Genomic DNA, 13,988 nt, shown 5'->3' with positions numbered 1-13,988 from the left:
TCTCCTTCTCAATCTCCTGATACATCTATTTCTTCTCCATTCTCTTCTTTACATTCTACACCTCTTTCTACACCTCTTTCTTCTCCCTCTGTTACTCCCTCTTCTTCTACACATTCTCCTTCTCTTTCTTCTACTCATGCTTCTTCCTCTCCTACTGTTGAAGCTGATCTCATTCTTGACCTATCAGACCAAGGTCTCAGAAAGTCAACTAGAGCTCACAAACCCCCCACATATCTCAAAGATTATCATTGTCATTCTTCTCAGCATTGGTGTAATTTGGTCTCTTACACTTGTATGCCAATTCATCATCAAGCCCTCATTAGTAAGCTGGAAGCTCTCACTGAACCCAGAAATTATAAAGAGGCATCTTTATCTCCTGACTGGATTAAAGCTATGGAAAAGGAAATTGAGGCACTTCTTCACAATCACACTTGGGATGTTGTTACTTTACCAGTTGGCAAAAAGGCCATTGGGTGCAAATGGGTTTTTAAGGTAAAATTGAAAGCTGATGGTTCTTTGGAAAGATGCAAGGCTAGATTAGTAGCTCAGGGATACACACAGAAATATGGCATTGATTTTGAGGAAACCTTTTCTCCTGTGGTGAAAATGGCTACAGTTAGGTGCATTGTTGCTTTGGCTGCTAGCATGAAGTGGACAATCTATCAGCTTGATGTCAATAATGCTTTCCTACATGGTGATTTACATGAGGAAGTTTATATGAAAATGCCAGAAGGAATTCCCAATCCTCACAATCATGTTTGCAAACTCAGAAAATCACTTTATGGCCTAAAACAGGCATCCAGGCAATGGTTTGCTAAACTTCATGGGGAGCTGCAGTTACAGGGGTTTGTTCAATCAAAAAACGACTACTCTTTGTTCATCAAGAAGGATCATGTGCACATTACTTTGGCTGCAGTCTATGTGGATGATATCCTCCTTACTGGAAATCATCTCCCCACTATTACTGCTCTAAAGAAACACATGGATACTGTTTTCAGTATCAAGGATCTTGGTGTGATGCATTACTTCCTAGGAATTGAAGTTGGTTATTTGGTGAATGGGGTGATATTGACACAAAAGAAGTTCACCAAATCTCTTTTAGCTGACTGTGGTTTTGATGTTAAAAGATCAGCTGCTACTCCTCTTCCCATTAACACTAAATTATTTACAGATGAGGGACAACTTTATGATCAACCAGATCAATATAGAACATTGGTGGGCAAACTGAACTTTCTCACACACACAAGGCCAGATTTATGCTATGCTGTTCAATTACTCAGTCAGTTCATGCATCAACCTAGAGTACCACATGTCAAAGCTTTGCATCATGTGCTCAGATATGTTGCACACACTGAAGGTCAAGGCATTTTGCTGCAAGCTTCAGATTGCTTAACACTGCAGGCTTTCTCAGATAGTGATTGGGCTGCTTGTCCCAATACTAGAAGGTCCATAACAGGATACATTCTTTTGTTGGGAAATTCTCCTGTTTCCTGGAAATCAAAGAAGCAAGGGACTATTTCAAAGAGTTCTTCAGAAGCAGAATATAGGGCAATGGCAGCTGCAGCTTCAGAAGTTACTTGGCTTGTCAGGTTACTTGAAGAAATGGGTGTAAATAAGTTAAAACCAGTCACTTTGCATTGTGATAACCAATCAGCTATTTACATAGCTAAAAATCCTGTATTCCATGAAAGGACAAAACACATTGAGATAGATTGTCATTTCACTAGGGATAAGGTACTTGAAGGTCTGATTCAGCTCACTTACTTGCCTACCAAATCTCAGTTAGCTGATGTGTTTACCAAAGCACTACCTTCACCTCAGTATCATGATCTACTATCCAAGCTAGGAGTTACTCCTACCACACCTAGCTTGAGGGGGGGTGTTGGTGATACTGCAATAGTTGACAACACAGTGGAGCATACATTGGATCAGCATTACAATGCTGGACTTGCCCACAGAGGATTGCTACCCAAGTAACCGTTTTCTGTTACACTGTCAGCTATATGACAGCTGTATTATTTCTGTTACACTGTCAGCTATATGACAGCTGTATTATTTCCCATAATTGTTAAAGCCTTGTGATTGGCTGAGTATTATTTCCTGCATAATGATTGGTTGTGACAGCACACCAACACAGGAGTATATATAGTTAGTTATGCAACTTGTAATAGGGCTAACTCTCATAATCTTCTTAGCCTGTAATCGATTTCATAATTCTAATAATATCTCTCTCTCTCTGTCAGTCTGTTATACTGCAGTAGAGCTACAAAGTTTTCTGCGTTTGATTTGATCATGAATACAGTTTTTAACATTGATTGATTTAGTGAGGAAGTGGTTGTTGATTTGATTATTTGTTGCATTAATTTTATGAATCAAACACATATATGAAGATTTATTTGATGAATCGATTGCAAATATATCAAATTTCTCCATGTTTTACTTCGAAAATGAATTAAAAAAAAAAAACGATCACATATATATGACGTGATCTGTGCAATTGAAAACTATCATGACAAACAACATGGAAGGCTGATATAGATTTAACAGGATTTACAACTCAAGATGATCATGTACGTGAACATTCAATCTCCTAAGCCAAACTGAATGAAGTATCATGTGGAAGAAATCATAACGTTTAGGAGGAGAATGCACTTCAAAATGAGTCCTTACTTGAAGCACTCTTCGATACATCTTCAAATATTGCCTCGTTGAAATACTTGATAAGATTGTCTTCAACTTGGGTATATCCTTGACAGACACTTCAACTGAGAATGACTTCCAATTTAACACATCGCTAAATGGTGGAACATAATGATCTGAGATAAGAACTGGTATACAACCTGTATAGATAGCCTCCACTATCCTAGGGCTTGCAACCTCATAACCACTTGGGCAAATACAATATTTGCTATTTCTTAGCATATCATAGTAGGATACTCCTTTTGGCAGATATTTGTAGATTTTTAAGTCTTGGTCATTCTTGTTTCCCCACTGCTCAAGGAGGATGGGTCTAATGGGCCCATGAAGCCCACCTGCAAAGAAGCCCAAGATGGAGCGCCGTGAAGGGGATGGACCACCAACAAAACCATGAATTGCCCCCGTGCGCAGGTTGATTTCGGGAAGGGATACATCTTTCCGAGGTTGAAACCCTTCGGAGGTGTTAGCATTGCAAAGGACTCTAATAGAGTTCTTCCTTAGATAAGGAACTGAAAATGATGCTTCTGGACCCTTCAAGAAAAAAATAAAAAACAAGTGGCATTTTAGAAAACTTTACAATACACATAATAACCATGAAAATTAATTAACAAAGATGGTTAATTAGTATAAATTACCATACACATATACATACCCAGTCATGACAAGAGAGCATAAAATGATCCGCTGCAAGGCTGCGATTCCAGTAAGGATATTTACTGGAAATAACGTTAATATAATCTCTCATAGTGCGTCTTATAGGACCCAAGTCACGAGAATCCCGTGGATAAACATAATGTACCATCATAGTGACACTTAAGGGGAGGAAGAAAATTTGAGCCTTATCTGGATTCTTAGTTCGGAATTGATTATTGATCTCCATTAGGTGTATAAAGTTCCCTTCGGTTGAATATATACTTTTACACGGGCCATTGTGGAACAACGGGGATTCTCCTTCCTCGTAAACAAACACCTTGAATCGTTTCTCCATTTCCAAGTAGCTCCTGCACAATCATAATCATTGTCATTTTGATATAAAATGTTAAGCGTACGTGCAATTATTTCTATATACTAGTTCATCATAAACATGAAATGTTGTTTTGCTATAACAATGCAACCAGATCAGTGAAACAAAATTATGCAACCTAACACGCAATAATCCTAAACTTACCAAAACAAATAATTTTCTAATACCTCAGTAATCTAATTTTCTTAAGTAATCTTATGGCAAAGCCCAAACCCGGATAATTAAATTTGGTGCGTGCCAATTTCACATTATAGATCAGATTAATTGTGTTCATCAACAATCAACCAATCTTTCTCATCCCCTTTCTTTAAATAGCCTTCTACTCTAGCTAGTTCGTCTTAAATATAGTGTCTCATACATATTAGGTAATAAGGTAACACACATTTGTGGAATAGAAATTTGAATAATAGGGGTAAAGACCTTTATTTTGCATTCATGTTTATGACCTTCAGATTTACGAAGAATCAATGACCAATGAAACCCGTAATTAGAAATTTAGCTGGACTAAAACAAATGTTTAGACCTTCCAAAAGAAGAAACGCATAATAATTCTTGGTCCCCTCAATTTCTAAATGTAGACTGACTTACTAGAAGGAGTAGCTCCTAAGTGGAAGTAGTAAATGTAATTAGAGTACAAATCAGCAAATTAGGAGTAAATCAGTAATGTTTGCTTGAATAGTTGTATGTACCTAGAATAATTGAGATGAAATTCATACAAATCCGGACAAAAATATTTAATGAAGTATCACCAACAACTCGGCAAGAGTAGTATACTTTCTCCATCAACAAGCCAATTCAAATGAAAATGAACCAAGATCGGAAATTGTACTAGGACATACACTTGTCTAAAGTATCAGTTTTAGAAAAACTTATAAGCTGTCACATTGTCCCGAACTCCCCGATCGATATCAAGATATGACACATTTACAAATACAAAATTATCCCATATGTCATACTTACCTCCGTTTCTGAAAGTTCTTTACGCTTTACGTTTAAGTCCATTCCTAAAAGTATTTTACACGTATGTTTTATTCTATTTTTGGAATACAATGTTTACAATTATACCATTTATTCTGGTTTTTTATTCATCTACTTGAAATATTTATTGGCCCACTCGTATAATTGTACCTTTTATTCTGAAACTTTTTTTAATCATCTACTTTCACACTTAAACAAAATGTCTTTCACCTACTTGCAAATGACTATCCCACTTGATCACCTTCTCCTTTATCTTAATTCGGTGAAAACAGTAACCGTAAAGAACATATAAGAACAGAGGTAGTATGATATAACAAAAGTAGTGACATTCAATTTGTATAATCATATATGTGCGTTACACTATAGAAATTCAAGACAAACATACATATATTCCCTCCATCCTCATTTTACTTGGACATTTCTTTTAAAAGAAATATGAGATCTTTGTAAAAAAGTAATTTGAAGTACCTGTGGAAGGCATTGGCATTCCAATACATGGGACCGACGGGATTGAAGTCGGGGTCATCATAGGTACGATTCTTATACCGAGCTTCCTTAATAGCGGCCCGAGCCTTTTGAAGTCCAAATTCAAGCTTATCCAAATCAGTAGCCACCTTCTCTAGTTTAAATATCCTCGTTTCAGGGGTATGTGTTTCATTTAAGGTATCGGTGGAATTTGGAGTCATGTCCTTCAATATTCTTGAAGTCTCATTTGCCGCCTGTTCAGTTCATCTACTTAGTCTTTATGTATGTGTAAGTGTAACAACGTCACTTCACCAAACAATTCATCTCATAAAATTAATCTCGATCTACCAAGTTTCTAAAAAATAAAATTTTGGAAATAATCATGTTAATTGTGCACTTTGAACTAGTAATGTCACGTCTAAATCCCGAATGTAGAACCCAATTTCTAACATATGTCATTCTACATGAAGAAATATACATAATCTATTCGATCTATTAGACCGGAAAACAAGTTTTGGTACATATATTTTCTTTTTTGGTGTTAGCACCCGGTTCACCCTTAGGGTTAATCCGGATTCGGGTTAATCCGGATTCGGGGCGAGTTCTGGGTGGTTAGGTTCCAGTCCCCTCCCAATTGTTGTTGCGGGGGATCGAACACGGGTTCTCCCTACCAAGTTCAGCCCCAATCACCACTGAACCAACAACCAATCGGTAGTTTTGGTACATATATATCACTCTATAAATTCTTTTTTTTTTCTTTTCGTGTGCAAATGATCCACAAGTATTAAATTGCAAACAATGGAAGGATTTGAATCTGGTTATCAGTTTTAACTACTAGGCCAAGACACACTTTATAATTTATATCTAATTGTACATAGTATTATTATATTCTTAAGTAAGTAGATTGATGATTTGATGTTATCAAGAATATTTAATTGCGTGTAGTCACACAAATGAAAATTCATGCCTTTTTTAGTACGCTTCATAAAGCAATCCCCTTTTCTTTTCCACTTCCTTTTAATTTTCAAGAGATTTTGGACAAAAACACGGAGAGAAATACAAGGGGATTGATTTTTCATGTTTTTGTTTTGGAGATGTTTTCTGGAAACTTGAGTTAATATAAAGGCATATACCACTAAATGTTGTGAAACCACATACAACGTCTATGAAATCTCAGGGCACCAAAGTGGAACTATACCAAATCCTTATAACTTCCACTTTTGAACATGCAATTATGGATACAACACCAAAAACATTGACATGCAAAGAAAGAAACAGCCTTAGAGAGAGAAACACATAAAAAAAAAATAAGAGGAGAGAGAAAGAGTGTGCAAGGAATCTCACTGGTGCAAAAACAGAGGAAGCAGCAGCAGCAGCAGCAGCTTGAGTTTCAAGATGCTGAGATAAAACAGAATCCTCTGTTGCAACACTAGTTTCCTCAGCTACTCCATCAATCTTTGACCTCAAATCTTTTACTGAAACTCGATGTTTCTCCCTTGAATTTACACCGGATGTAGTTGAAGAATTCAAGACGACCCAATTAGAAGAATTTGGACCTCCATTCAAACAAACAAACCCAAATACCAAAATCAATGGTATACTCAAACAAAGTATAAGCTTCAATAATGGTGATATGTTCAAGTAACCCCTTTTTTTGTTATCTTGTTTCATTTTTTTTCCCACTTTTTCAAGGGTGAAATTAATTAATGCATAGTTTTTGGGTATGTTTTTTTATCAAAAGGATGATTTTGCATGTGTGTTTGTGTTTTTTTAATTTTAAAATAAACTGTTTACACTGAAATGATGAATTGAAGGGAGGTTGGTTTGAAGTTTGAAACAAGGTGGTTTGTGTTTGGTTGTTGTATAGGAATTGAAAATAGAAAAGGAATAATAAAAGAAAGTAAAGGGGTTTTAAATTTTAATTGGGTTTAAAAGGTGGGTCGGAATTCAGGAGAAAGTGTACATTTGGTAATAAATTGTTGCACCACCAAGCTAGCCACACAGGCGTTTTCGACTCATCCATGCAAAATGAGATTTAAAAAGAAAAAAAAAAGTTAACTGAGGGGGAGATGACGCAAAATATAGTTTTGGATCTTTCTACCCATGATGTAAACACAAATTGTGAACTTGCGATTAAGGATGGCAGCGGGTCCGGGATCTTACCCGTATTGTGTTAGACCTACGGATCTATCTTAAAATGGTATGTGTCTGACAGGCTAAAGTTGCATCACCTAGTCAAAGATAAATCTAAAATCACTAGCTAAATAGCAAGGGAAGTCATGATCGAATCCACAGGGAAACCGCGTTCTTTCTCCTACTAAACATATGGTCTAGACTACTGGAAAACAAGAATATGAGTTGATTTGTATATTAAAACTACAACGATAATAAAAACGGAATAAATCAGATATTAAAAGGTCTATGGCATAGGTTCACCAATGAACAACAATCCAGGATGATAAACAATCAATAATAATCAATAAAACAGTTGATTAGACTAGCATGCTCTCTCGAATCGATACTAATCATGGACTTAGAATTAACGGGCTGAGGATAATTTTTATTTAAATATTTAAGTAAACTCACGGCCCGGCCTAAGTTAAATAAAATAATTAATTAATTATCCTCGTTAGCCATTTTAATGCAAATATTAATTTTGAAGCCCAACGAATAAAATAACAAATTTTGTGCAATGTGGGCTAGGCTTGCGCCCGGCCCAACACTGCCAAGTACAATGTGGCCGTACGAGGCCACGAGGAGCAAAGCCCCTTACTCGCAAAGCACCATCACACATACCGCAGCCATCGCTGCTCACTGGCCCTGTCGTTGTGCGCAAGGCAAAGCAGCGATGCGCCTTGCTTGCTCGCAGCTCGCAAGCCAAGGCAGGAGCACTGCCTTGCTCGTTGTTGGCCAGCGCGCGCTGGCACGCCCAGCTCGTCGTTGGCTGCATGCGTTGTTGCGCCAAGCTTGCGGCGAGGCAGTGCGCATGGGCTACGCCGAGCCACACGCACCGCACACCCCTTGTCTCGTGCCTTTGGTTCGTGCCATACGAACCAACTAATTAAAAAAAAATCAATTTCACGAAATCATATTTGCATTAGTTATTTTTCATCGAATTAACAAAATTAATCGTTTTTATTTTCGAAAATAACAAGTTGGTGATTTAATTAATTTTTACATCAATCCAATTTTGCAAAATTTATTAAATCTAGGCTAACTATATTCAAATTTAACGAATGAACAATGTCAACAAAAATTTGAACATTTTGATAATCGAATCCAAAATTTTAAATCGTTCTAAACATTTAAATATCAGATTTTTACCAATTTGGTTTAAGTGGCGATTAAAACTAACGAATCTAATCAAAATTTTAATCCAATAATTTTTAAAAACTGCCACTTTATATGAAATTATATTCCCTTTCCCAATTAACCAAATTTCTAGATCTTAATTATTTTAAAAATTCAATTTGCGATCTAAAAATTACAAAATTGGGGAAAGTAAAATTAGGGTTTATACTTAATATTTATGACCGAAAATTTTACCATAATTTTAAAATATACCCAAGAACAGTAGGGGATAATTTCAATCAATTCCGAGTAGTTTAGGTCGTGAAATTAATTGAAATACTTTCCAAACTTGTTAGTTTTAATTCGTTAATTAACAAAAATGCCCAAAAACTCATACTTCGAGGCCTGTTTTTAAGATTCTGTTCTCATTAGAAGATCTTATAAAATCGTTTTCAATCAGATTAGGGTCAGAAAAATCAAAATTTAGACACTTTTTTAATTCAGAACATATTAAGAGAGTCATCCAATAATCCAAATATTTCGTAAATTCAACAAAAAATCCGAAAAATTTCGACAGCATACAAAAACATATAATTCATGCTAAAAAGTACTTTAATACATAAGTCTCATGATACCACTGTAGGGGAATACAATTAACAATCCCACTTGCATGGACCTGGTCCACGCTACAATTACCGTGGACCAGGGTGTTTTTGTAAATTAATGTGAACCGGATAATCGACGTCTTATATTATAGAAACTATAGGTTCTGTAAAGTAACTATATCTTCGAAATAGTAACTATGAAAAAATAATAATAATATAGTCATTTCGATAAAAATAATTATTCTATCGAAAGAGTAACTATATCATATAGAAAAGTAATTTTAACTGTAAAACAATTACTATAAAAATAAGAATAATTATATATTCATTCTTGCAGACAAAAAAAGTAAATTATAGAAACTATAGGTTCTGTAAAGTAACTATATCTTCAAAATAGTAACTATGAAATAATAATATTATAGTCATTTCGATAAGAATAATTATTCTATCCAAAGAGTAACTATATCATATATATATAGAAAAGTAACTTTAGCTGTAAAACATTTACTATATTACAAAATAAACAATATGATATACAGATGTTTTAGAGGTCATATAGTAACCTTTTCTATTTACTATTGTATATCACATAATTACTGAAATAAAAAAGAGTAACTATATCAAAAGTAACAGTAATTACAACTTCTAAACAGTAATAAAGAAAACATTAACTACTTGGTTAGTTGTTTTAGCTACGACATTCTAATTATTTGCATCTATTAAATAAACCAGGTTAAACTCAAATATTTTTTGAACTAAAAAATACTAATCGACACAGCTACGTCTCTTTTTTCCACCAGCACGTCCTCTCCTTCCTCTACCACGTCCTTGGTTTCCATTGTTGTTAGGATTTTCTTCTTCTCTTGCTTTTGTTTTCCTTGCAAAATTTATTTTTTGCACGACTTCAATTTTGGGTGCATCATCTTTGTAATTCTGAATCAATAATATTTAAACTAAGTTAATGATTTAACATTTAAATATGAAAAAATGACATAGTAACTATGTAAAACATATAATTTCTATTATGCATCATATAGTAACTCTTAGAATTAACGATGGTAAGATACTCGTAAAATTGCAGATATAATTATTGTTATTGTTATAGTCATATAGTTATTGTCATAATAATATAGTCACTTTTATTACTAATAACATAGAGTACAAAGAAAGAACATAAAAAAAACATAATGATAACATAGTAACTATTAAAAACATATAGTTACTATTATACATGATATAATATCTCTTAATATAAATGATAGTCATATACGAGCATGGTTTCAGACATAGTTATTGTTATGATCATATAGTTATTGTGTTCATAACATAGTAACTCTTATTACTAATAACATAGAGGACAACAAAGAAGCTGAACATAAAAATAACATTATAATATACATAAAAAACTATACCTAACATATAGTTACTATAATACAAGATATAGTACCTATAAATATTATTGATGGTCATTTAGTCACAAAGTTGCAGACATAGTTGGTGTGATAATAATATAGTAACTTGATCCATAATATAGTAACTACATCACTAAAAATATAGAATAAACATAAAAAACATGCACATAACATAATAAACTAACATAGTACCTATTTCAAACATATAGTAACTATATAAAACATACAATAACTATTGAATAAAATAAACATATGGTAACAGATCATGATAAAATAAACATACTACCTATTTCAAACATATAGTAACTATATAAATAATATAGTAACTATTGAAGAAAATAAACATATGGTAACAAATCATGATAAAATAAACATAGTACCTATTTCAAATACATAGTAACTATACAAACAATATAGTAACTATATAGAACATATACTTAGGGCTGGCAAAAGGTGACCCGGCCTAATAACCCGACCCGAAGCCGACCTGAAAATAGCGGGTTTGGGTTGAGATTTTCAACCCGATTAATTAATTGGGTCGACACGAACCCGGCCTGAAGTTAAATGGGTTAGGTTTGGGTTGAAAATCTCAACCCGAAATCAACCTGTGTAACCCGATTATTTATATGGGTCAAAATCAGGTTGGATCAACCCGGGTCAACCCGACCTGATAGCCTGAATATTTTTTTTAAAAATAAAATTTTACGGGGAGCTTCAATTCATAGTTACGGAGTACTAACTTACTTGGGCCAAGCCCACATTTCTTTTACCCTAAATTTTGAGTCAATATAAAACTACCTAAACCCTAAATTTCTACCCTCTCTCACACTCTCATTCTTTCACTCTCTCTCTAAAAAAATTGTGTCGCTCTTCACTCCTCTGAGGTCTGATCCTCTCATCCTCTGCTCAATTTTCCGGTTCCTCTTCATTCACTCGGTAATGTTACTCTCTATTCTTTTCCTTTGTTGTTCTGTCTCTAATTTATGCAATTTTTTTTTTGATTTTTTCGTTTTTCATATGTTGGTTTTTCGATTTTTATTTTTTCGATTTCGATTTTTATATGATAATATTTTCGATTTTTCGATTTTATATGCTGATTTTTCGATTTTGTGTTTTTTTCGATTTTATTATGCTAATGTTTTTAAACTTTTTGATTTTAATTTCGATTTTGTTTAGGGTTTAGGGTTTTATCGATTTTGTTTAGGATTTCGATTTTGGTTTTTTTGATTTTATTTTGTTTATTTCGGTTTTATTTTGTTTATTTCCATTTTATTTTGTTTTATTCGATTTTATTGTGTTTTATTCGATTCTAAATTCAATTTTATTTTATAGTTATGTTCATAGTTTGGTATTTTCGATTTATGCTAATGTTTCGATTTTATTGAATGTTTTATTTTATGCAATGACTTTGGAGCTGTAACTTAGAGGCTTTATGTGGATCCGTCATGAATTTGAGAGTGAATATAGAAGGTGATGAGGTTCCGTTTCCAATGTCGTCACCGGTTGAGGCTCATCGACTATCCTCCCCCAAAAATATATAATTTTGTGTTCCTGTATTAAAAAACTCAAGTTTGTGTAATTTGTGCCTTTGAAGCAACTTTATTTGGTCTGTAAAAGTGTAAAACTATTAAATACTTTGTGCGAACTTATTAGGGTGTGCTACTGCCCTTACAGGCCAAATTTTAAATTATTATTGCCCTGTTTGTACAGGTTAGCAGCAACTTAGCATAAATCACTGTATGAGTGAGCACAATTCAGAATTTATTGTTTGGGTTAACCTGGAAACAGCAGGTTCGGGTTAACCCGAACCCGACCTGAAAACAGCAGTTTTTTTGTGTTTTAAATTTTTTAAAATTGGCAGGTCAAAACAGATAAGGTTCGGGTTGACCTGATAATAAACAGATCAGGTTCAGGTTTATATTTTCAACCCGAATTCATAAACAGATCAGGTTCGGGTACGGGGGTAGTCAACCCGAAAATAGTCAACCCGAACACGAACCGACCCAACCTGATCTGATTGCCACCCCTACATATAGTGACTATTATTATAATATAGTAACTATTTTACACATATAGTAATCATTATACTCCCTCCGTTCCTAAATAAGTGTCACATTTTCATTTTTGGCGTTCCCTTATAAGTGTCACATTTCTATTTTTGAACATGTACTTTTCCCACTTTTCCATACATTTTTCACACTTTTTCATACACTTTTCCCACTTTTCTATAAATCATAATTACTTTTACTTACACATTCTACACTTTTCCACTTTTCAATCCCCACATACACTTTTATTTGTATTTTATTCAATTATACAATTATCTACTTTATCCTTTCCCCAAAAAAAAAATTCCCAATCATTAACTCTTACACACTTTACAATTTTATTACTTACGGTGTCAGAGCCCAAATATTACACTTATTTAGGAACAGAGGGAGTAACATATAGTCACTATCTAAGAAGCGGAAAAAAACATACTCTAAATAACATAGTACATAACGTAATCGTATAGTAACTATTATTCATCAAAAAGTCACTATAAACTGTTCACAACATAATAACTATCTTAAACACATAGTTACTGTTTTAAACTTATAATAACTTTCTACAAAATATAGTAACTATTTTAAACACATAGTTACTGTTTTAAAGTTATAGTAACTTTTAAAAAAATATAGTTACTCTAAAAACTACTACTAACATAAACACAACGAACATTTCAGTGACTATTAAAAACACTATTTTGCAACATAAATTAAAGGTAACTATATCATATATATACTAACTATGTGAAACACTAACCCTAATTTCAACAAAACAACAAACATTTCAAATCACTCAACAAAATAATAACTATTGTACACATATAGTAACCATTAAAATAATATAGTAACTATTGTACACAGATAGTAACCATTAAAATTACATAGTACCTCTCTAAACCATATAGTTACTGTATTACTCATATAGTTACTATTTGAAATCGTGAAGTCACTGATCGAATTCGCGAAGTGAAAACGATATTTCGGTAAAACACAAACATTAATTTCTCGAAAACAATAAATATTTTCAATTTTAAATAAAAATAGACTTAAAATTCTTTAAAAAACAACAAACCGAGATGTGATCTCTAAAAATTCTTGCAAAAATTTGTAGATGAGCGCAAATTCTTCGATTCGGTTTCGGCAACGACGAACCTCCTTCTCGATCTACTACTTCTTCCAATTTTTCCTCATCTAATAGATCCAATTATAAGAATTATAAGATAATTACGAAGAAAAACGAACAAAACCTAGAAATTTGGGCTAAATTTAGAAAAGCATAGAGAGAAAATGAAGAGAGAGAAATGAAAGAGAAATGAACAGAATGTAGATCTGAAATTTTGAAAAATAAAAAGTTTAAAACGTACTCCCTCCGTCCGGGAATACTCGACCCGGTTTGACCGGCACAGAGTTTAAGGGACTTGAATTGACTTATTTAATTTAATAGGTAGTAGTTGATAGTGGGGTATTA

General features: G+C 33.6%; 1 protein-coding gene and 1 long non-coding RNA gene across 2 annotated transcripts; one reads left to right on the top strand and one right to left on the bottom strand.

Annotated features, from left to right (window-relative positions):
• Positions 1-2,510: 2,510 nt before the first annotated feature.
• LOC110797143 (probable glycosyltransferase At5g03795) lies at positions 2,511-7,118 on the bottom strand. The gene is made up of 4 exons (XM_022002239.2): positions 6,509-7,118; positions 5,168-5,418; positions 3,350-3,698; positions 2,511-3,228 (listed from the first exon to the last, which is right to left on the bottom strand). Exons 1-4 carry the CDS (start codon positions 6,833-6,835, stop codon positions 2,551-2,553), a joined length of 1,605 nt encoding a protein of 534 aa, XP_021857931.2. The 5' UTR covers positions 6,836-7,118; the 3' UTR covers positions 2,511-2,550.
• A 4,027-nt stretch (positions 7,119-11,145) lies between these two features.
• LOC130460806 (uncharacterized) lies at positions 11,146-12,193 on the top strand. The gene is made up of 2 exons (XR_008920914.1): positions 11,146-11,408; positions 11,898-12,193. It is a non-coding gene; the product is annotated as an uncharacterized lncRNA (long non-coding RNA).
• Positions 12,194-13,988: the final 1,795 nt, after the last annotated feature.

This window comes from Spinacia oleracea, chromosome 5, assembly GCF_020520425.1.
Source record: "Spinacia oleracea cultivar Varoflay chromosome 5, BTI_SOV_V1, whole genome shotgun sequence".
Lineage (NCBI taxonomy): Eukaryota > Viridiplantae > Streptophyta > Magnoliopsida > Caryophyllales > Amaranthaceae > Spinacia > Spinacia oleracea.
The sequence above is the reverse complement of the archived record's forward strand: the minus strand, read 5'-3'. Positions and strand labels throughout refer to the sequence as shown.